The sequence below is a fragment of the Bos taurus genome, chromosome 8, assembly GCF_002263795.3.
Source record: "Bos taurus isolate L1 Dominette 01449 registration number 42190680 breed Hereford chromosome 8, ARS-UCD2.0, whole genome shotgun sequence".
Classification (NCBI taxonomy): domain Eukaryota; kingdom Metazoa; phylum Chordata; class Mammalia; order Artiodactyla; family Bovidae; genus Bos; species Bos taurus.
The window spans coordinates 96,674,914-96,697,686 of NC_037335.1; the positions used below are offsets into that span (position 1 = coordinate 96,674,914).

Sequence of the window (22,773 nt, forward strand, 5' to 3'; positions counted from 1 at the left end):
ACACACAGAACCTCAGTAAGTTGTTGTGAATAAATGAATACGCTCTGTTGTAAATGCTTTGGGGGGAATGTAAAGAATAGGACACGGTCGGTGGTCTAAGGGAACTCAGGGTCTAGTTGGATTATAAGTAAAGCAAGCATACAAATGACTGGGCAACATAATGCACATGTCTTTAAAAAATGTATCAATAAAATGCTACAAAGTTTCAAAGAAGAGAGGTGGTACATCCACTTTTGAGGGATCAGGAAGCTTTTATGGAACAGGGAGTTTTGGAGTCAAGTCTTCAAGTCTTCAAGAGGAAGGTAGGACTTGAAGAGTTTGGAAAGGACATATAGTATGAAAGGAAAGATGAGAGGCCAGGGTCCTGAGGAAGAAGGTGACGTTCAGAGGCACTCAGCAGGGGGTCCTGTTGGACTTTCTTGGGTGGGGGCCACAAGATATGCAGGATCTTAGTTTCCTGACCAGGTATCAAACCCATGCCTCCTGCAGTGGAAGCATGGAGTCCTAACCACTGGACCGCCAGGGAAGTCCTTGGTTGGACTAACTTTTAAATGTTACAGTGGAAGGTAAAGTCTGAATACTTGAGACCATATTTGGGATCTTTGAATGTGGAATGCATGCTTTGTAATTTACATTACTGGTCAAAGGAAGACTGTAATGAGTAGGACATCTTAATCACTGACATTTATCAAGCCTCACTGTGTGCCAGGCACTGTGCTAAGTGCCTTCAAGCATTATCTCATTTTATTCTCAGAACAGCCCTATGAAGTATGGTGCCATTATTATCTCCATTTATGGATAAGAGAAGTGAGGCCTTTTAATGTAGAGAAGTTGTGTAACTTGCCCAAGGCCACTCGGCTTATGAGTAATAGCTGGTGTTTGATCCCAGGCAGTCTGACTCCATCGCTTGTGCTTTTGAGTTGGGAAAAAAAAAATGGTGGAGACCAATTAGGAGGGTCATGATAGATAGCTGAGCCACCGGGTTAGAATGGAACTTTGGAAACAGTTAAGGGAAGGACGATCTTCATGGCTTGGAAAAATTGACTTCTTGGAGGGGAGATGGGACAGTGTACAGTACAATTGACATGGAGGTTTCCAGTCTGGTTGACTGACAGCATGGAAGTGTTCTTTCTAAACACAAGGAAATGAAGAGAATGTGTTTTGGATTAAAAAAAATAACAAAACCAACACTTCTGTTTCGGGTTGGTTGAGTTTAAGATAGCTGAAGGACATCCAGAAGGAGGTGTCCTGAGGCAAGGGAAAGTGCTGCTTAGGAGCTTGGGAGAACATTATATATTTAAATGCTAAGAAGTACCGTTCCCATATGAGTCATTTAGAATGGAATCTAGTTCTCTGGGGCACTGATACAAATTAGAACATCTTCCCACACCTTGTTTGGTAGATTTATTATTTTTTTAACAGTAGTAATTATTATGAAATACTGGGAGTTGATTATAATAATTTCTGTATAAGTTGCTTCTGAAAGACTGGTATATAGCAAACATGGTTTTATCAGAAGGCAAGGCCAGCCTTTGGATCACGCAGCTTCCTGTAAACATGCCTGCCCTGGGCCTCCATATTTATAAAGACTTTGGAAACAGACAGCCCATCGCAGATAGTCCAGCTACTTTGAAAGCTCCCTGCCCTGCACAGGTGTTCATGGTGGAATTAAGATTTAAAAAGAAAGTCAGCCCTTTTTACATACAAAATTTCTCTAAATCTCATTTTTGGCGGGGAGGTGGGGAATAAGTTCAAGGCCTCTTTGATAGACACTCCTCACTGACTGCAGAAAACTTAAATTTGTCTGTATTTTACCTTTTGTTTTTGGATGTCCTCTCCTACTTTGCAATGCTTTAGAGAAGGGAAAATAAGTCTACCAAGACCTGTTTCCACTGCCATGTCTCTCAATCCAAAAACATTTTTGATTTCTTCCTTCCTTTAGCTTCCCCAGCTCTTGCCAATCTTTTTTTTCCGGTTAAGTGCCATCCTTGGAAAGTAACAAAATTACTTTGAACAGCTTAGAAATGGGATTTCTGGAAAAGGGCAATGAGAAAATGTTGGATGCTGTTTTTAATCCTGTCATTTCCTTTTTTTTTTTTTCCTTCTACATCAAGTTTGGATCGCCATATGCAAACCCACCACGGACACCATAAACCATTCCGATGCAAACTCTGCTCCTTCAAGTCCTCCTACAACAGCCGGCTGAAGACACACGTCCTCAAAGCCCATGCTGGTGAGTTGTTGTTCGCTGTACACTCGTTCTCTGAATTTGAAATCCAGTAGTCTTTAATTTTAAAGAGGGAAATTTTAAGTCGCTTGCTCCATACACATGAGAATAAGCTTTCTTTGAAATCATCATGTATTCAATTTTATCTCAATCTAATAAAAATTAAAGAATGGCCTAAAGGCAAAATAATACTGAGCTCCATGTCACCCATGTCATAGTCAATTCATTCAACTAGTATGTATCCACTAACAGATTTTTGCTACTCAAATGGGCTCTGTTTTTTTTTTTTAAGAGAAATTTCTAAATTACAAAGACTTTCTAATGGAAGTGCAAGAATTGGTACATCTACTAAAAGTAATTTCCAACTAAAATAAAGTTATAATCTTAGAAATGTTGAAAGGGGCAGAGAGAAACCAGGATATCTGAGATTTCTCCTGAGATGCCCTTAGATGCATTTCCATGCCCCAGATAAGAAGAGACTTTGGGTCCTGAGTGTCCAGGAGCTGTGCTGACTCTGTTACTCTGTCTTCTCATCGGGCTGGTTTCATGAACATCCCTTAACTACTAATAAGATGTGATATTAGTCATCTTATTTAATCCTCAAAACAGCCCTAAAGAGGGTGGATGCTGTTGTCACTCTTCAGGTGAAGCTACCGAGACTCAAAATTAAGTGTCCTGCTCATGTCCACCCTCATGACTCAGATGGTAAAGAATCCACCTGCAATGCAGGAGCCCCTGGTTTGATCCCTGGGTCAGGAAGATTCCCTGGAGAAGCAAATGGCTAGCCATTCCATTATTCTTGCCTGAAGAATTCCATGGCCAGAGGAACCTGGCGGGCTATACAGTCCATGGGGTCGCAAAGAGTCGGACACGACTGAGCGACTGACACTTAACACTGTCAGCCACAGAGCCCATTCACTAAGAATTTGACTCCAGAACAAAAACCAAACATCCTTGCACTCACATGGTGCTACCTCTCTCTGTTTTGCTCTTCTCTACTTGGAATATGATGGAGATGCCCACAGATAGCTAATCAGAACTCGGCCGAGAGAGGAAAGACAGTGGCGAGGGGGCCCGGGGGCATTTCCCATGATTCCTCAGTCCTCTGAGAAGCCCGACTGCACATCGGCCTGTGGCTCCCTCTCAGAGGTGTTGACAGCCCTTCAGGAACTTGCTTCAAACACAGAGGGAAAATGGGGAGTCAAAACACTTTAGAATAGCTACCAATACTGTCAGAGATTCTTCTAGAGATCAAGTCTTCTCCATGAGTTTCTTCAGCTAAGGATTTAGAATACTAGTTGAATTCTAGTTTTATATTGTTTACTTTTTTATTAGCGTATAATTGCTTTATAGTGTTCGTTAGTTTCTGCTGTACAATGAAGTGAATCAGCCCTATATAAACATATATCTCTTCCCTTTTGAACCTCCCTTCCACCCCTCCCCACCACGAATTCTAGCTTTAAATTTTTCAATCAGTTAGAACTTTCCCGTCTCATTTATTAAATTCCATTGTATGGTTATAAAAACTTGTCTCTTCATCCCCTGTGGAAATAAGACCATCTCTCCATTATTTCCTGAATGCTGGGTTCTGTTGAACTGTCTTAATGGAGTAAAACTACTGAAGCCTTAAGTTCACAGCAGTTGTGGGGTAGGGCAGGGGGTGGTCGGCAGATTAGCTGTATAGGCTCTTCTCTGTTAGTATTTTTATATCTCCCAGAACATTTTACTAAATTCCAAGGAGTAAGAGGCTTTGGGGATCAAACCACTCTTTCCTAACTGGTGTATACTGTAAATTATTCAGCTGGGACACCATCCTCAGAAGTTTTTCCTATAGATCTCAGCCTTGTCAAAAACACTTTACCAATGGGAGTTGGGTAAGTGATTTGGCCTGTGGGAAGGACTTAAAAATAAAGTGCCACAGGCTACACACTGACTCTAGGGCACTGAGCTGAAGCGTATATTCTTGGAGCTGACCAAGCAGACTGGCCTTCTGTGCTCACTGGTTGGCAAGAAGAAAGCATCCAGAGAGAGTGGAAGCAGCGTTATCTAGTTCTCTACACACCTGGGACCACTGGTATCTATGACACAGCTCAAGTCAAATCATTTTCCAAAAAGACTCTTGACTTGTCTGTTCTGCTCGATAGACTTTATTTTAAAGGGTAAAACCAGATACCTGGATTGGAATTCTCTCTCAGGTTATGCCACTTACGACCACCCATCAAGGTTCATGTAGCCGTCTTTGCACTGAAAAATCGAGAAGTGAAATAAGAAGAGCAGTAGTATATAAAATGACATATATACTTATTATTTTAATTGTTTATTAAAATGTTTATTTATTTGGCGGTGCCTGGTCTTAGTTGCAGCATGTGGGATCTAGTTCTTTGACCAGGGATCAAACTTGGACCCCACCAGGGAGGGCCCTGTATTTCTTATGTTAGTAAATATCATTGTTCATGCCCAGCATTATCCTGTAGCTCCCAGGCCATGGTTTGCGGAGCGTGGAATTGACTGATGTTCTTGTTTGGGTCCTCTGACTTCTTTGCGCTTCCCTTCTGCTTTGGGCTGTAGCATGTTGCATCGTTCAAGGTTTCGTGTGGGTCTCTTCAAGGCTTTCTTGGAAATGCAGGCTGTGGGGGTCATCAGTTGTAAGAAGGAGGCTGAATGCAGGACTTTGGATGCTGGGCTCGCCTCACATGAAACCACTCAGTAATTTTCCACTTAGTAATTAGGTGGCAGGAAGGTAACCATCACAACAGGGTGAGAGCGAGGATGGAGGCTTACCTGCTCTGCCTTGCCTTGCTCTAGTGAGCATTTGTCTGTAGCACATCAGCAGCATCGTCCTCAGTTCACATTCACTGGTCCTCTCCTCTGGATTTCACATTTTACCTTAAAAATAAATTTTAAAAATACATGTTCGTTAGAGAAAATTTGAAAATGAAAGAAGAAATGCAGTAGCCATTCACAACCTTATTATCTAAAGACCACTGTTATTAATATTTGACAATATTTCCTTTCAGCCATTTCTTCTGTAATTATTTCTCATAGTTATGATTATAATTTAATGTATTATGCCTTTCTATTTATTTTTCTGAGTATCAGAATTTTATTTTCCTATGTATGACCAAATCTTTAAGAATTAATTTTAATGAATAGTAATTTATCAAGAAGATATACCCACATTTACTTAATCATTTCCCTGGGGTTGGAGACTTAAGTTGTTTCATCCCTTTTTTAAGCATAAATAATGTATATTTCTAAATAGAGATTTCTAAGTATTAATGGATATTTCCTTAATTTAAACTCTCAGAAGTGGAATTATTGAATTTCAAGCCTGAGCTTTCTAAATTTATTGTTGTTAAAAGCAAAATTGCTGTCTGAGTTGATTGTACCAGTGTTTGTCTGTCCAATGACGTATGCATGCCCATTTTACACCCTGCAGTTCATTTAAAAGCTGGCTTAGGGCAAAAGTAAATCATATTCTCATTTAACTTGATCATAGTGATCTGTGCTGTATTTCAGTGGTATTTAAAACAATTAAAAGGAAAGTTCTTTTAGAAAACAAACTTATGGTTCCCAAGGAAAGAGGGGGGATAAATTGGAGATTGGGACTGACATGCACACTATTCTATTAGATAACTAATAAGAGCCTCCTACTGTTTAGCACAGGGAACTCTACTCATCACCCTAGAATGACCTATGTGGGAAAAGAATCTAAAAAAGAGTGGATATATATATATATGTATAACTGATTCACTTCGCTGTACAACAGAAACACAACATTTTAAATCAACTATATTCCAATTAAAATTAATTTGAATAAAGCAAAAATACTTATTTCTACTTAGGGAAGTGAAAGTCGCTCAGTTGTGTCTGTTTGTAACCCCAAGGACTGTATGCTGCTGCTGCTGCTGCTAAGGCACTTCAGTCGTGTCCGACTCTGTGCGACCCCACAGACGGCAGCCCACCAGGCTCCCCCTTCCCTGGGATTCTCCAGGCAAGAACACTGGAGTGGGTTGCCATTGCCTTCTCCATTGTGTGAAAATGAAAAGTGAAAGTGAAGTCGCCCAGTCGTGTCTGACTCGTAGCTACCCCATGGACTGCAGCCTACCAGGCTCCTCCATCCATGGAATTTTCTAGGCAAGAGTACTGGAGTGGCTTGCCATTGCCTTCTCCGAAGGACTGTATAGTCCATGGAATTCTCCAGGCCAGAGTACTGGAGTGGGTTGCCTTTCCCTTCTCCAGGGGATCTTCCCAACCCAGGGATTGAACCCAGATCTCCCTTATTACAGGCAGATTCTTTACCAGTTGAGCCACAAGGGAAGCCCAAGAATACTGAAGTGGGTAGCCTATCTCTTCTCCAGTGGGTCTTCCTGACCCAGGAATTGAACCAGGGTCTCCTGCATGGCAGGCGGATTCTTTACCAACTGAGCTATTTCTATTTCAATGCCCTTTATATTGAAAATATAAAATAAATATAAAAATATATGAGCTACACAAAGATGCACACATGTTAATGTATTTATACACCTCTGTTGTTTAAGAAATCACTTTGACTCATTTCTGTACTGTTGATCAGCTAGGGAAATAGTTTTGTTCTCAAGTTTGTGAACTGGTCCAAAGAAAACCGCACACACAGGATGTGTAAAATCCAGAAGGCCTAGAGTCATCGCGGAAGTGAGTTATGAGGATGGCACAATAGTTTGCACTGAGTGACTTGGTGCTGGGAAAGCCACCCATCAACCCTTGGAATACGAATGAAGTGTATTATTTTCTGTGGATGATGCAAAGGCTGAAATGAAAACTGACATAGTCATTTCTGTTGTACAGACAGAGGGAGAGGGGGGAAGACTTTCTGAGGGAGCTAGCTAGACATTTGATTTCAGGCTCTGCTGGGGAATCAATTATAGGCTCCTTCGCTAAACTGAGCATGGGATGAAGAGGGACCAGGTCACTTGATGCCGGGGGGTGGGGGTGGGGGGTATTGCCGAGGGGTTGATCTGAGAGGGTTCTCAGGAACCAGGCAGCTTGAGGCGTGCTCCCTGGAGTGAAGTAACCGCGTTATTTCCACCCGCCTCCCCCCTTCTCCCCTCCTTCTCCTCTGCTGTCCCCGCTGTCTTCTCCAGGTGAGCATGCCTACAAGTGTTCTTGGTGCTCCTTTTCCACCATGACAATCAGCCAGCTGAAGGAACACTCCCTCAAGGTCCACGGAAAAGCCCTGACCCTCCCCAGGCCACGGATTGTCAGTCTCCTCTCCTCGCATGCCCACCACTCCTCCCAAAAAGCCACCCCAGCCGAAGAAGTGGAAGATTCCAATGGTAAAACCGGGCTTCGAAGCGGGCATCAACCATTGGGGTGGTGGTGGATGGGGATTAACAGCCAGGCCTTCTTTTTAGAAGAAAATCGTATATGAAAATGTGATGGTTCAGGTGAAGGAAGAAATGTGAAAAGGTTGGAACAGTATAGACTTTGGAGGTGGAGGGTGAAGTGAACTGGGTGAGCATCTGTTTGGTTCCGAGACAAGGCATGTCTGCATTGCTGTGTGTGCGCAGCTTATGGAGAGAGCGCGTGTGTGCTGGGTTCGTGTTGAGTTCTTCCTTGGTGGTTGAGCGCAGGAAGGTGAGGAATGCTGGGCGTATTTCTTTGTTTACTTATTGGTATGTATGCTGTGAAGTGTTTGGGGGTACCAGATGTATACGTTAACACAATTCAGAGTGGGAATGGAAAGGGTGAATGGTGGGGATGTGTCATTTTGGGGTCACCTTGTGATTTTTTTTTTTTTTATGGCTGAAGAATGATGAGGAAGCATCAGTTGAAGGGAGGGAGTAACTGCCCACTTTCAGAGCTTCACAGGCTACACCCGGGAAGCCCTGGAGGGAGTCTCCTCATTGGCGGTGTAATCAAAGCTGTACACCAGAGAGGATGAGAGCGAGATGGCCAGTGTGGCAGAGCCGAGCAAAGGATGGTTTGTTTTGATCAGCCCAAGAAACGGAAGGGTGTTGATTGCTCACCTCAGATGACTGCAGAGTCACATGCTTAGGAGAGGAAGAAGTCTGTAGATTCTTGTTGACATAGGAGACCTAGGAGCTGCTCTCTTCCATGACCTTCTGGTGTTGACTGCCTTCTGCAGCATCTCTGGTAACCGGTTATCTACCGCCAGCCTGAATACTTCTCAGGTCAGGGAACAGACCGTTTCCCAAGCAAGGTCTGTCGTTACGTCCTTGGTAGGAGCTTAAAGGGCTGGCTAGAAAGTTCATGGGCCCTTCGGAACAAAGGCTTGGCTTTGAGTCTTATTTCGCTCAATGCCAGTTGTGTTTTCCTGGGCAATCTTAGCTTCCTACACTCAAAGGTCAAATTGGATGATGATACCTACCCCTTGATGACCTTGAGAGATTAATAAGAAAAGATATACATTTAATAAATGGTCATTTTATTCAGCAGTTTACATCCTTGGATTGCAGTTTTGGTCTTTGAGGCCGAAGCATGAACTTGGGGTTACGTTTAATGTAAGAGTTTAAAAAGATAGACTTCTCAGGTTACGTGAAGATCTGACAGCCCCAACACGTCCATGTGGTCTGACTATCTAATTAGCAAAAGAGTAAGTAATGAACCTTCATTCAAAAGGTCTGAGCAGAGAAAACTGGGAGGAAAAGGAAAGGTAAGTCCTGGGGCTAAAAGCTCCCTTTGCTGAGTTGCAGAATTTGGTGGCCTTTCCTTTGCCAATCAGTAAACACCAGGTTAAACGTAGTAACTCCTTGCTGGTATTCCTGTCTTGAAGGACTTCTGTTTAACAATGAAGGTTTGTTATTATGATGGTGGCTCCTGATGAAGTGAGCACACTTACCTTCTCTGCTGATGTGTGGCAGTTTAGCCTGTGTTTGTTGTTGGTGTTGTTTTCCAGGAAAATTTAGAGTCTCAAAGCTAAGGGGGCGGGGTTGGGAGATGGGGGTAGGGAACACATGTGAAACACTACAGAAAATGTCCCCATTGCACCTTGAGATTCTGTTCCTTGGAAGATATTGGTATATTACAACAAAGGGCAAAATAGAATTTTATGTAATTGTAAGGTCTTCACATGATAACAAACACTCACATGATTGTTAATGAGTTGCTTTTATCTGAAATGGAAGCTATGTTTGTGTAGCCATTTGGGTAAAATGGGGCTTCCCTGGTGGCTCAGGTGGTAAAGAATCTGTCTGTAATTTGGGAGACCTGGGTTCGATCCCTGGGTTGCAAAGATCCCCTGAAAAAAGGAAAAGCTAACCACTCCAGTATTCTTGCCTGGAGAATTCCATGGACTGAGGAGCCTGGTGGGCTACAATCCATGGCATCACAGAGTCAGACATGACTAAGCAACTAACACTTTCACACTTGGGTGAAATAGATCCACCCAAGCACCATTCCTCACAAAGGCTTTTCCTGGGACATTTGTCTCCATGGTTCACCTTCTTTCCCCTTTGTCCTCCTCTCTTGGAAGGTGGGTCTTAGTCTCCAGCACATGGACATCCTGCAGACCACTCAGTGTATGGCTCACCTTCCTCTGCGTGCGTGCTAGCTAAGTCACTTCAGTCATGTCTGACTCTTTGTGACCCTATGGACTGTAGCCCACCAGGCTCCTTTGTCCATTGGATTCCTCAGGCAAGAGAACTGGAATGGGCCGCCATGCCTCCTCAGGGGATCTTCCCGACTCAGGGATCAAACCCGTGTCTCATGTTCCCTGCATTGGCAGGTTCTTTACCACTAGTGCCACCTGGGAGCCCTCCCATCCTCTACATAGGCTAAAAAAGGGTCAAGTTCAGTCAGTTTCCTGAGCCTGTACTCTCTGCCAGGAGCTATGTGATGCACAGAAGAATCATAAATTAATACAGTATCATTCTGAATGCCCCGAAGTTCAGAATCAAATGTTTAGAAGATATTATCAGCATGGTTTTGAACTAACCACAGCTCTTAGCCTGAAGCCTCACCTTTTTGAGGGGTGATTTCTGATTCTTGGAAGCTAGACAAGGTTAGGACCTTGGGAGAAGGGTGGTTTCAGAAACATGATGAAATGATATTGGCTAACTCTCTGTGTAACACAGGTAGTCTATTAGCCACAGGGAGATAAGTTGCAGTATTTAAAAGTGTTTTTCTCTTTCTGTAGAAGAAAGGATAATGAATGTAAACACTCTGGGTGGCCACTCTAGTGAGGCTTACACAGAACTCATTGGATCTGTGCTGATTTCAATGTATGTAAATAATCTGGATCAGTGGGTCAGGAGTGATTGTTTAAGTGGGATGAACCTAAAGGTTTAAGGTGGGGTAATGCACCCCACTCCAGTACTCTTGCCTGGAAAATCCCATGGACGGGGGAGCCTGGTGGGCTGCAGTCCATGGGGTCACTAAGAGTCGGACACGACTGAGCGACTTCACTTTCACTTTTCACTTTCATGCATTGGAGAAGGAAATGGCAACCCACTCCAGTGTTCTTGCCTGGAGAATCCCAGGGACGGGGGTGCCTGGTGGGCTGCCATCTATGGGGTTGCACAGAGTCGAACACGACTGAAGCGACTTAGCAGCAGCAAACAGAAAAAAGGTTTCAAATGGGCTCTTCTCATTAATGGATAATATGGAAAGAAAAATTAATAGTTTGTCCATTCAATCAATATTTTCTTGAATCCTTTCTATGTAGGTGTTGTGTGATTCAAAATGCCCAAGAATGACAGAAGAGGTTGAAAATGGGCAGGCTGTTTGCTGGGGAACCGATTGGTGGATTCCTAGAAATGGTTACATCTGGGGGACGAAAAAACAGCTGTGGGGCTAGACAGTAGCCTGTAAATCATGCCTTGAATGGTGTTTGAAACACGCATGTGAAATCCAGTTGCACATTTTAATAGGGAGAAGCTGTGGGGCCGTTGGCTCTCAGTTAAGGTTTCCCACACTGCCAGGTCGCTCTGAACACAAGAACCAAAAATGTGTTGCAGGCCTGGGGGGAGTAGAGATCCGTAAAACCAGGGAAATCACCAGTGTGTCCTTGGCTTTCTGATCCCCTAGTGAGACATGTGAATAAAACGACTTGACATGCTCGCTGCTGTTTGCAGTGGTCAAATGTTTGCAGTCTTGAGAGTGAGCCAGTCTTTTCCGGCAGAAGGAAACTGCCTGAGCAAGAAGGTTCTTCCTAAGCTGCTTTGCCTCCCAATCCAGAGGGGAGCCCTACAGGGGAGAGAAGGGAGCCCTCCAAGAGAGCGAGGGAAGCCAAGAAGGCAGCCGTGAGAAGGTGGGGGGTGGGGGTGGGGGCTGATTGCTTTCCCACTGCCTGGCCACACACTTGCTCTGGACATAAACTCTTAGACTCTGGGCTGTCAGTCTTGACATGTCTCACCAGCATGTGGTCTCTCTGTGTTCTCCATGATCTGTGGTTGGAAAGAAAAGCAGTGCTGCTTCTGTGTGTAAGATAATGGGAAATGACACATAATTGCTATTCTAAACAATGCATTAAGTTGAAATCATAAGGTTGTCAACAAGAGGAAGTGTTCTGCTGTGTTTGTGTTTACTGGGTTCCTTCTGCCATATAAAATAGAGGACTGGGTTGTATCAAGCTTTTTCTTGGACTGCTTTCAGGACAGAAAAACACACATATCCATATACCTATAAAACAAGAGACAGACTTAGAGCAGTGTCGTTTCATGATGAGGTTTGTTTAGGTCTGAGTAGTTCCCCAGGGCCTGGGTGGTGGATACATAATTTGAAATTCAGCTCTATCCTTTGTAAGAGGTCAGGCCAATGGTGACATTCCATCTTTTTCCTACTTTCAGTTTCTTTCTTCGCTCCGTCCAGTTATGCCGCACAGAATGGCCTGCTTTAGGAAGCAGCTACTGTGGTGCGCTTAAAACAAAAATCAGACACTAAGACCATGTGCAAAACACATAAGGTATATGAGAATTAAGACAGTTTTTAGCCTGTGCCCTAATGGCAACCTAGGGAAAACACCCAGAACTTTTGGTCATGAAATCCTTCTTCGTGTAAGAGAGCTCCATATAGTCCACCCAACAAGAGATGTCTTTGCTAGTATGAATTGGTAGAAAAACATAAGGAGCTTCGTGATTTTTTTTTTAATAAAGCAAAGGGTTTTCTGTTACAACTTTTCAGTTGGCTTTTCAGTTATAAACTCTAGAATGATATTTGATCAGCAGCATTTTTTATCAGGGAATCTCTCCTCAAAAAACCACAGGCACTTCTCATGTCGTATCAAAATCTAAGTTGTCTGCATTGCATACAGACTTTACCACTTGGTCACACGTTCTCCATCCTGTGTGTTCTCACCAACAAATCCTTATGTTTCCAAACATCTCTGTACTAACTGCACCCAGCACCTGAGGTCATCATTTCCATTTCTGTGCATTCGAAGGAGCTCTGCTGGGAGCTTCGAAGAATTTCCTGTGTGCTTCTGTCTGCCAGTCTCTGACTTTAACTTCTGCTAAAGACTGACATTTACCAGCCATTGGGTACTCTGATTACTCATCCATTGATGATCTTCTTGGTGTTCATTTGTACTTGTGGATATGCTTTTGGTTCTGTCCCCTAATTTTCCAGTCGAAATAGTTAGATACTTATACTGACTTCTTTTAACTGGCCAACAATTTCTTGTAGGCATCACAGTTTTGCAATTCAGTTAGTTGTTCTCCTAACATGTCTGAACCAAGCTGTACAAGGGTAAGTTTATTTCATTTGCATTTAAGAGGCAAGTTCAAAAGATAAATGATCCAAAGATGTAACCTTAGGGATTGCTGTAACAGAAACTTTCTGACGCATCAGTCTGCCAAGAGGAAACAATCTTCCTTGACAGAGTATTTTCAACTTTATTGTTGTTCGCTGGATAACAAGACCTTCTGTAGAAGTGGGAAACTGCAGGTTGAGACAAGTTGTAAGCCTTTCCAGTCCTCAGGAGGAGACAGAAAGAGTGGTGGTGCTGGGGACATGGGCATTACAAGTGTAGTCCCCTGGTAGCAGAGCCCCTTAGAGCAAGCACACATTATCATTTGGCCCTGGAATGGAGTAGCTTTTTTGTGTGTGTGTCTTTGTCCGAAAGCATAGAGTGTTTGGTTGTAGTTAAATCCAATTCAGAGAAGCTATAGAGTGAAACTAACCAACAAAACTCATAGATTAATAAAAAATTTTTATTCTGCTTGAAAATTCTGCCTGCCAGTGTTTTGACATAATATATGAGTTAGAGGAGGCTTGTTTTGCTTGATTTCTACAGGCTATAAATCAAGGATTTGGCAGACTTTTTCTGTAAAGGGCCAGATAGAAAATACTTTCAAGTTTGTGGGCCACAGAGTCTCTGTTACAACCATTCAACAGTGCCATTATAATGGGAAAGCAGCCATAGATAATATGTAAACAATGGACATGGCTGTGTTCCAATAAAACTTTATATGCAAAGGCGTGAGCATGGACATGGATTTGCCCTGTGGGCAGCTTGTCACTCACCCCTACCATGGTGAGTGGAAAAAATTATAGTAGAACCCATGAAATTAATCCCATCTTTAGTAAATGTCATTATAGACCTTTATAGTTAACATATAGGCTATTCCTAGAGGTCACTTAAAATATAACTTGACCTAAATACATGCTTTGTTTCATATATGATATGTAAGACATTAAGTAGAGCTTTAAAATATTAGTGTGTGAATTACACTTAAGCTCAAAAGAAAATCTTCTCCAAGAATTGTATTGAATCTAGCACCAAACCATCAATTCATTTAACCTTGACTGCAGCAATACTTAACACTTAAAAATTAAGATCTGAGATGCCTGCTTTTTGAAGAGAAGCTTTTCAGATTTCTAAATAGGTAAGACATAAAATACAAACTTTAAGAGGATCCAATTAGTTGCTAGGACATCAGAACCTTCCACACAGGTTCCAGTTGGCGATCAGATTTTTCTTGGGGTGAAAGAAAGAAGAGGTGGTTTCTTTAAAAATGACAATAATGAAATGGAGACTCTCCAGTGAATAATTGTGAAGTACCAAGATTTACATCGTTTTTAGCACATGGGATATGAGACATAATTTTAATGGCTTGGCCATAATTTTTAATGGGTTCTGCTGGTCTTAAAATTATCTGGCCAGAGAACACTAACCTTCCATTTTTGACATCAGAATTTCTACATTAAAATGTGATCTCAAGTTTACTTTAATGCTTATTATGAAGAGTGGCATTTCTACTATAAAAACCTAAGACAGAGTCTGTAAGTCCCGGGGTGCAGAGCAGTACAGGTGATTCCGCGTCTTCTGTTTGATATCCAACAGTCTTTGGTGGTGAAATTATTAGACCTTGCCCCCGTCAGCAAATAGAAAGCTTCCAAAATTATCACTGCCCTAAAGTTGAATATCATGTGATAGACCCTTCCCAAGAAACCCACCTGCCTGAGATGGGTTTTTGAATTAGCCACATGGGTCTGTGACTTTTTGAATTAGCCACAGTTTCATGTGCCAAGGATGGAAAAAACATTTCAAGTGAAAGCTTTCCATGTCCTGGGAACTCAGTCAACTTGCCCATCTCCCTCTTCCCATGCCAAGAAAAACATTTGTTCATCAGAAATACAAGCATATACTACCCAACTCATTCAGAGCTAGTTTCCAGCAGCTCCAGAATTTGCTGCATAATTCCACAGCTTACTGTTGGTTGGAGATTACCTTAAGGTCCTCCAGAACCTCAGTGTGGGAAATCTCTAAAAGGAAGAAGAAATTTATTCTTTGGCAGAAAATGCATTCAGTTGTTAGTCAAATCATCTGAAATTATTAATCTCAGTTCTTTTTTGAAAGAAAGAATTTTTCTTTGTCCTATTGTTGCCCACTTCAATTTTCCCCCCCCCGGAACCAGAGCTAAATGTTTTAGTGCAATTATATTGAATATAAAATCCCTCAAACTCTTTTGAGACTTCTTGTGATTCATAGATCCTCTCTGTCTTCCAAATTCTGTTCTGCGCTAGAGAATTTTACACAAGTATTGGATCTGGGAGGATGAGTATGTGTGAGCCATGATTCAAGTGGTAGAAATCCTGGGACAGCTTTGCTGGAACAGAGGGTATGTCCTGACCAAGATGGGCATGTGAAAAAGAATTCTCAGAGCTGAGATGAGAAGAAGATGCCAGAAATAACCTTCTCCAAACAACTATTACTTATCTTCTAAATTATGTGAGTTTTGATTGTATGGCCCAGTATGTCCAAATGATGCACATGTTTTTTCATTCATTCATAATCCTAAATAATAATATCCTATAGAAAAATCCGACTGATAGTAGTTAGAAATAGTGAGATAAAGAATGGCCAAAATGATGGGAGCAGTTCAGGTGTGAACAATTCTGCTTGCCTTTTCCTGAAGTCAGTCCCTTGCTGTTTTTGCCCAGAAGGGCCATGTTCCTATCAGAGGGCTCTTCTACTTTGTAACTAGTTTCAGAGTCATCAGCCTCAACCCAAAGGAGGTGTTTGGCTAAGAGGGCAGAGCCCAGCTAAGATATTATTTACCTGTTCACTGCTCTTGGAGAAGTCATTCCAGGGTGAGGCTCTCCAGCTCCTTAGGAACAAAGAATATTCTTATGTGCCTCGTGTAAGCCACCCTCCTTATATCATCTGTTATGTTCGTGTTCTGTGAGCCCTCCAGCAAAGCTCCATGATCACTACAATGAGCAAGGCAGGACCTTCCTTCTAAACCTTCTCTGTAGTCCTTGATTTTTAGCACTGCTGGTTGTCCACTTCCCGCCCCCCTCCACACACACACCCAACCCCGACTAGTTTTAAAGTCAACCCTTCTGGCTTTTTATAAGGATTCTGCCTGTCACTTTGTTTTGAAGTGATAAAATTATTACAATTTTTATTCTGCTGATTGCCTTAAATTTACCATCAGATTTAATATGTCTAATGAGTCAGAGGTACAGATTATTAGTCTTATTTTATAGAGAAGGAAACTGAGACCCTGAGGGCTGAAATGATGAGTTCCAAAGTCACAAAACCCATATGTGGTAGACCTTGTCTGAATCCAAAGCTCATGCCCTTAACCTTTGTTCCATTTCATCGAAGACTTGCAGCAGAAACACATAGCCATAAATGAGCCAGAGTGCTGAAGACGCAACCTCTTCTTATGTGTCTGGGGGCTCTGGAAGTTTCCAAAGGAAGCTGAAGCCAAATTTTATTGTTGATTGATATTTAGAGCCTAAGTTAATAGACACATAGAATTAAGTTAAAAGAGCAGAATATAATGAATGAGATATTCTGCTTGCAGATTTTATTGACTATAGCCATAGAAAAGAGGAGGAATTGACAAGTCCTGGAGGGCTTCTTGACAGATGTGGGGGCTCAGGCTGAGCCTTGAAGGGCGAGTAGGAATTTTACAGCTGAATGGAAGTCCATTCTGGTAGGAAGAGTATCAGAAGCGAGCAGACTTTGAGAAGAAGGGATCCTGGGACAGCCAGGAGACCGGTCTGGCTGGAGTAGGGGCTTGTAGGGAAGTTGTTGGGTGGACAGTTGGCAAGGTGACGAGAAGTAGAACCAAAGTGTAAGGGTGATTAACACCAGGAAGAGGCCTTTGAATTGTTAAGGGACAGGCTAAACAAGGAAGACCAGCATAAAGGCCCTTGTCCCCTTCAAAAGTAGAGGGTACTTTTAAACTATGGGTGCATCCTGCTGATCCCTGTAGGTATCTTCAAGAATGAGTGTGCTTTAAAAGTAGTCAGTTTATCCCTTTTTAAGTCAAGTTATCCCTCTTTAAGATGCTACATAGACTTTTTCCTTCTGATTACAAGAGTAATACCTACTAGATTAGAGAACAGCCTTATGGCAGTGTATACCATGAGATGTGAGGGTCACCCATAATGCCAGCCTCTCTGTACCCAATAGAGTCTTAATAACAATCAGCTGTGGAATCACTTAGACATTGGTTCTTTGCATATACAAACAGGCTCTGTTTTGTTATTTTAATTCTTTTCAGAACTGATACTACAGTATACAAACTACCTTTATTTATGTTTTTGTCTTTACTTGAAAGATTCGCTGTTTGACTCACTGTAGTTTTAAAATGTGAGCATCCATATTTCAAAACAAACCAACAAAAATGATTCCCCTTCAGATAATAAATACTGAGTACCTAAAGGCTTGAAGTATTTTCCCGTATATGTGATATATGTGTTTAAGACGGGAGTCTCAGAATTACATAAAGCCTCTGAGGTTTAGCCAATCAAAACTTCATTTGTCTAGTTTAAGTTTCACTTATCTTCTAAAAAATTACTTAAGTCTCTTTTCCTACTGCTTAAGACTCAATACATTTGAAATATTGGCAAATGGTCCATAAGTTAAATGACAATATCAAGATTACAGACTGTCTAGACTGTTCAGAGTAATGAGCTGAAAATGAGATTCTGTTAGGATATAAATATAAAACATGTTGGGTAGCTTCTGACCTTTGTATTCACTTCCATTACTAGGCTTGCCAGATATTCTTATAATTATCAGTTATCATATCTGTCTCCCCAGCTAAACTGTGTGCTCTCTGAGGTCAAGGACTATTCCAGAGTCTTAGCACTTGGCAGGCCATTCAATAAGTATTTCTTGATTTGAATTAGTGCAGCAAAAGGGGAATAGACAAAACAAGAGTTTATGTGTGAAAAAGCCTGGGAATTCTAGTGACTTCAAGCTCACCTGTGTCACATGATGTTTGGAAAAATCCAGTGGTATTGGGCTGCGTGAGTATCGTGATGCTGCGTCGCACTTGGTTTCCTTGGGCACACTTCTCTCCTCCAGTTAACTAGCTTTGTGCCCAGCACCCATAATGGCAGCCTCATCTCCCTTTCAGTTCTCTGCAGCCAAAGTCACTAATCCCTTTCCTCCTAGCAGCCAAGAGGGGCAGTGAGTGCAACCCTTACTTTCTGCTACCTGTTCAGAATATTTCTGCTTCCTTCACTTTTCGAATGTCTGCTCTCTGCTTATTTCCTTCTCCTTCTGGAATGTTCCTTCTTCTTCCACAGTGAACTCAGTGCCAGGTTCACAACCTGCCTTTATATCCTAGCCGTGACCATCGTACTTTGGAATTTTAATATACTAGACTCAGTGATATGACCCAATGAATATTTGGTCTCTTCAGATAGGGAGGTTCACCTCCACCACCCTTCATCTGTGGCTGGACTCTCCATGAACACTGTGCCTCCAGCATCTCATACTCTTACATTGTCTCTGACCATTGCTCATCCCTTGTCTACCCAACCCAGACCCCAGGCTCAGCCATTTCAAAAGGACTTTGTCCTGTATCCTGTGGCTCTACCTCCTTTGTTCTTGTCTGGTTTCCAACCTGTCAGATCCCAACCCTGACTAACCCTCTCACTCCTGTACATCCTCTGATTTCTGCCAGTCCTCATGGCTCTAATCTCACACTTTCCAAATCAGTTTTCAAGGTTATCTTTGTTAACCACAAATCTGGCTTAACCTTTTTAAAAATTGAAGTATAGTTGATTTACAATGTTGTGTTAATTTCTGCTGTACGGCAAATTGAGTCACACACACATATATATACATTCTTTTTTAGTGTTCTTTTTATTATGGTTTATCACAAGATATTGAATACAGTTCCCTGTGCTATGCAATATGACCTTGTTTATTCATTCTGTGTGTCATGGTTTACACCCACTAACCCCAACCTCCTGCTCCATCCCTCCCCCAACCCTCTTCCCCTTGGCAAGCCAGGTTTGTTCTCTATGTCTGTGAGTCTGTTTCATAAATAAGTTAATTTGTGTCATGTTTTAGATTTCACATATAAGTGATATCATACAGTATTTGTTTTTCTGTTTCTGACTTAGTATGGTAATTTACAGCTGCATCCGTGTTGTTGCAAGTGGCATTTTTCCACTCTTTTTTATGACTGGTAATCAGTTCAGTTCAGTTCAGTTGCTCAGCCATGTCTGATTCTTTGCGACCCCGTGGACTGCAGCACACCAGGCCTCCCTGTTCATCACCAACTCCCAGAGTTTACCCAAACTCATGTCCATTGAGTTGGCAATGCCATCCAACCATCTCATCCTCTGTCGTCCCCTTCTCCTTCCACCTTCAAGCTTTCCCAGCATCAGGGTATTTTCCAGTGAGTCACTTCTTTGCATCAGGTGGCCAAAGAATTGGAGTTTCAGCTTCAACATCAGTCCTTCCAATGAACACTCAGAACTAATCTTTAGAATGGACTGGTGGATCTCCTTGCAGTCCAAGGGACTCTCAAGAGTCCTCTCCAACACCACAGTTCAAAAGCATCAATTCTTCTGTGCTCACCTTTCTTTATAGTCCAACTCTCACATCCATACATGACTACTGGAAAAACCATAGCCTTGACTAGACGGACCTTTGTTGGCAAAGTAATGTCTCTGCTTTTTAATCTGCTGTCTAGGTTGGTCATAACTTCCAAGGAGTAAGTGTCTTTTAATTTCATGGCTGCAGTCACCATCTGCAGTGATTTTGGAGCCCAGCAAAATAAAATCTGACACTGTTTCCGCTGTTTCCCCATCTATTTCCCATGAAGTGATGGGACCAGATACCATGATCTTAGCTTTCTGAATGTTGAGCTTTAAGCCAACTTTTTCACTCTCCTCGTTCACTTTCATCAAGAGGCTTTTTAGTTCCTCTTCACTTTCTGCCATAAAGGTGGTGTCATCTGCATATCTGAGGTTGTTGATATTTCTCCCGGCAGTGTTGATTCCAGCTTGTGCTTCCTCCAGCCCAGCATTTCTTGTGATGTACTCTGCATAGAAGTTAAATAAGCAGGGTGACAATATACAGCCTTGACGTACTCCTTTTCCTATTTGGAACCAGTCTGTTCCACTGTTGTATATATGTACCATGTCCTTTATTCATCTGTTAATGGAGAAGGCAATGGCACCCCACTCCAGTACTCTTGCCTGGAAAATCCCATGGATGGAGTAGCCTGGTAGGCTGCAGTCCACGGGGTCGCTAAGAGTCGGACACGACTGAGCGACTTCACTTTCACTTTTCACTTTCATGCATTGGAGAAGGAAATGGCAACCCACTCCAGTGTTCTTGCCTGGAGAATCCCAGGGACGGGGGGAGCCTGGTGGGCTGCCATCTATGGGGTCGCACAGAGTCGGACACGACTGAAATGACTTAGCAGCAGCAGCAGCAGCAATGGACATTTAGGTTGCTTCCATGGCTTGGCTGTTGTGAATAGTGCTGGTTTGAATGTAGGGGTGCATGTATCTTTTTGAGTTATTGATTTACTTTTAAAAATGTTTGAGATTTATTCCTGTATAACATCAGTCTACTTGTAAGTTTTTCAAAGTATTTTTGTTGAATGAAAGAGATGGGCATGTGGTCAGATCCAAGGTGATAGAAGTTGCAAGTAGCTGCATTGTTTACCTTGCCTGTCCCAAAGTGAACGTGAATAAACGGAGTGAGTAGCTAGAGAGTTAGTAGCTGTGGTATCACAAATTTTTACATTGTGCTTGTGAGTTGTGATTTTCCTGTTACTCTGATTTAATAGTATTTTAAAATGTTGCCCATGGGTAAGTTTTTAATTAGGAATACAGAGAAAGAAAGGTGAAGAAATCTACATCTAACTTGCATGCAAGCAAGAATAATGCCACCAACATATCTGTTAGAGGGAACAGTTGTGATAACTCAGTTAAAGGCACATGTAAAGTATAAGTAAGCTTCCAAACTGAGGCTTCCCAGGTGGCTCAGTGGTAGAGAATCCGCCTGCCAATGCAGGAGACACGGGTTTGATCCCTGGGTTGGGAAGACCCCTGGAGGAGGAAATAGCAGCCTGCACCAGTATTCTTGTCTGGAGAATCCCAAGGATAGAGAAGCCTGGCGGGCTACAGTCCATGGGGACATAGAGTCAGACACAGGTTAGTGCTGAGCATGCACACAAGCTTCCCAACTAACACATTAAAATCCTCATGTTCTGTATATTGTTAACAATAAAATAAGACCATTTTTGCTAATATATCTATAGTATACTTTTGCATCTTGGTTATGTTATCTGCATAAGGAAAGACTGGGGGGAAAACTCCCTAAAAAATTAAGTTCAGTGTTAAAATACTAAATGGAGGGATTTCCCTGGCAGACTGTGGTTTAGACTCCATGCTTCCACTGCAGGGGGAACAGGTTCTATCTCTTGATGGAGAACTATGATCCTGTATGCTGTGTGATGTGGCCAAACATAAATAAATAAAATATAGGCTAGAAAGATTTATTTTTTCCAGTTCTGTTTTTTCCCCCATTGGTTTCACTGTTATGTGCGTCTATCCCTGTAGCTTAATAAGTAGGTGTATAGTCCTTTTCACTACATTTCTCCCTCTTCTAACTTTCTGGGATATTACCTAAATCACAGTATCCCTAGGGAAGAATGTTGGCTACATAGATATCCACCCATTGTATGTTGCCAGGGCAGAAAAGAGTGTCTGAGAACTATGGGAGGAAGGAATGGTGGCTCTGCGTTAAGTCAAGGGCAGGTTTAATATTTTATTTACTTATTTACCATTTTCTAAATGGGGAGAAGGCAACAACAGTATGAGAGAAAGTAACTTTCCTATATACTGAATAAATTGGTGGTTTTTACACTAATCATCATCACTCAGTAAAGGGAGTGATGGTGACATAAAGCCATGGGAAGTTAAGCGATGCTGAGGCCAGCTCCATCCACAGCCCCAACTCGCCATGTGGACCAGGTGGAGCATCTTTGATCTGGCCCCTGGGCTTCCTGTACCTGGAAGGGGTAGAAGGTGATTGACAGCAGCATGTGAGACAGGAGAGGTCCTGCTCTAGGGAGTCTGGTAGCCGTGGCCCCCGCCTTGGGCACCCCCGCTCGGCAGAAGCATCTGAGGGTTCCACAGAACCTCTTCCTCAAACCAGCATGATTTTTGTCCGGTGTGATTTTGGAGTCACGCTGCGGTGCTGGCGTGGAGCACAGCTCATCCTGCGTGTCGCTAAGTGCACTTTGATTGAGCCGATGCCAGGAGGACCCGTTTTGACCCAACTGGAGCTAGTGAAAATGAGGGGCAAATGGTGTTTTCAAAGCCAGTTCTCCATATAGATCATCTCTCTGTAATAACCTGTGTGGGGTTGCTGGACCCCTGAGTTTAAAGTCCAAATCCAGAAAGGAGCACCGGAGTTGGAGGCCAGGGATCACCCAGCATGTGCAGCCTGGGGCAGAGGGCCTGACTGCCTCCATCTCACACGTGTGGCTGAGATAAATCACTGACCTTCTCTTACTTCTTATTCATAAGATAATGATGCCTATTTGATGGGGTTATTTTGTGGCTCAAATGAGATAACATATGAAAATGCTTTCGCATTCTAAATTACCGTAGAAATCTTAGACACTATTAAAATAGCATAGTAGAAGTAAATTCCTTGTCAATTTATGATCATTTGTCAGCAACCAGGGATGAATGAGGGTTTTTTTTTTTTTTAAGGCAAAGGAAAAAAAAAACCTTTCACATCTTGTTATGGAAGCTTAATGAAATCTCTTAACATCATGAACTATTTCTTGGGAGTTTAATTCAGAGTTTGGAAAGTGTGCTTA

The 22,773-nt window shown here is 42.4% G+C and overlaps 1 protein-coding gene across 12 annotated transcripts in view; it reads left to right on the forward strand.

Moving 5' to 3' along the window:
• Positions 1-22,773, forward strand: part of ZNF462 (zinc finger protein 462) — a 157,301-nt gene that overhangs the window by 71,638 nt on the left and 62,890 nt on the right. For all 12 annotated transcript variants that reach the window (XR_808518.4, XM_015472673.3, XM_059889081.1 and 9 more), the window contains 2 exons: positions 2,115-2,233; positions 7,351-7,542. Coding sequence is in view for 11 of the 12 variants with exons in the window: in XM_015472673.3 (XP_015328159.1) it covers positions 2,115-2,233; positions 7,351-7,542 (311 nt within the window). In the remaining variant the exon portion in view is untranslated. The remainder of the gene's footprint in view (positions 1-2,114; positions 2,234-7,350; positions 7,543-22,773) is intronic.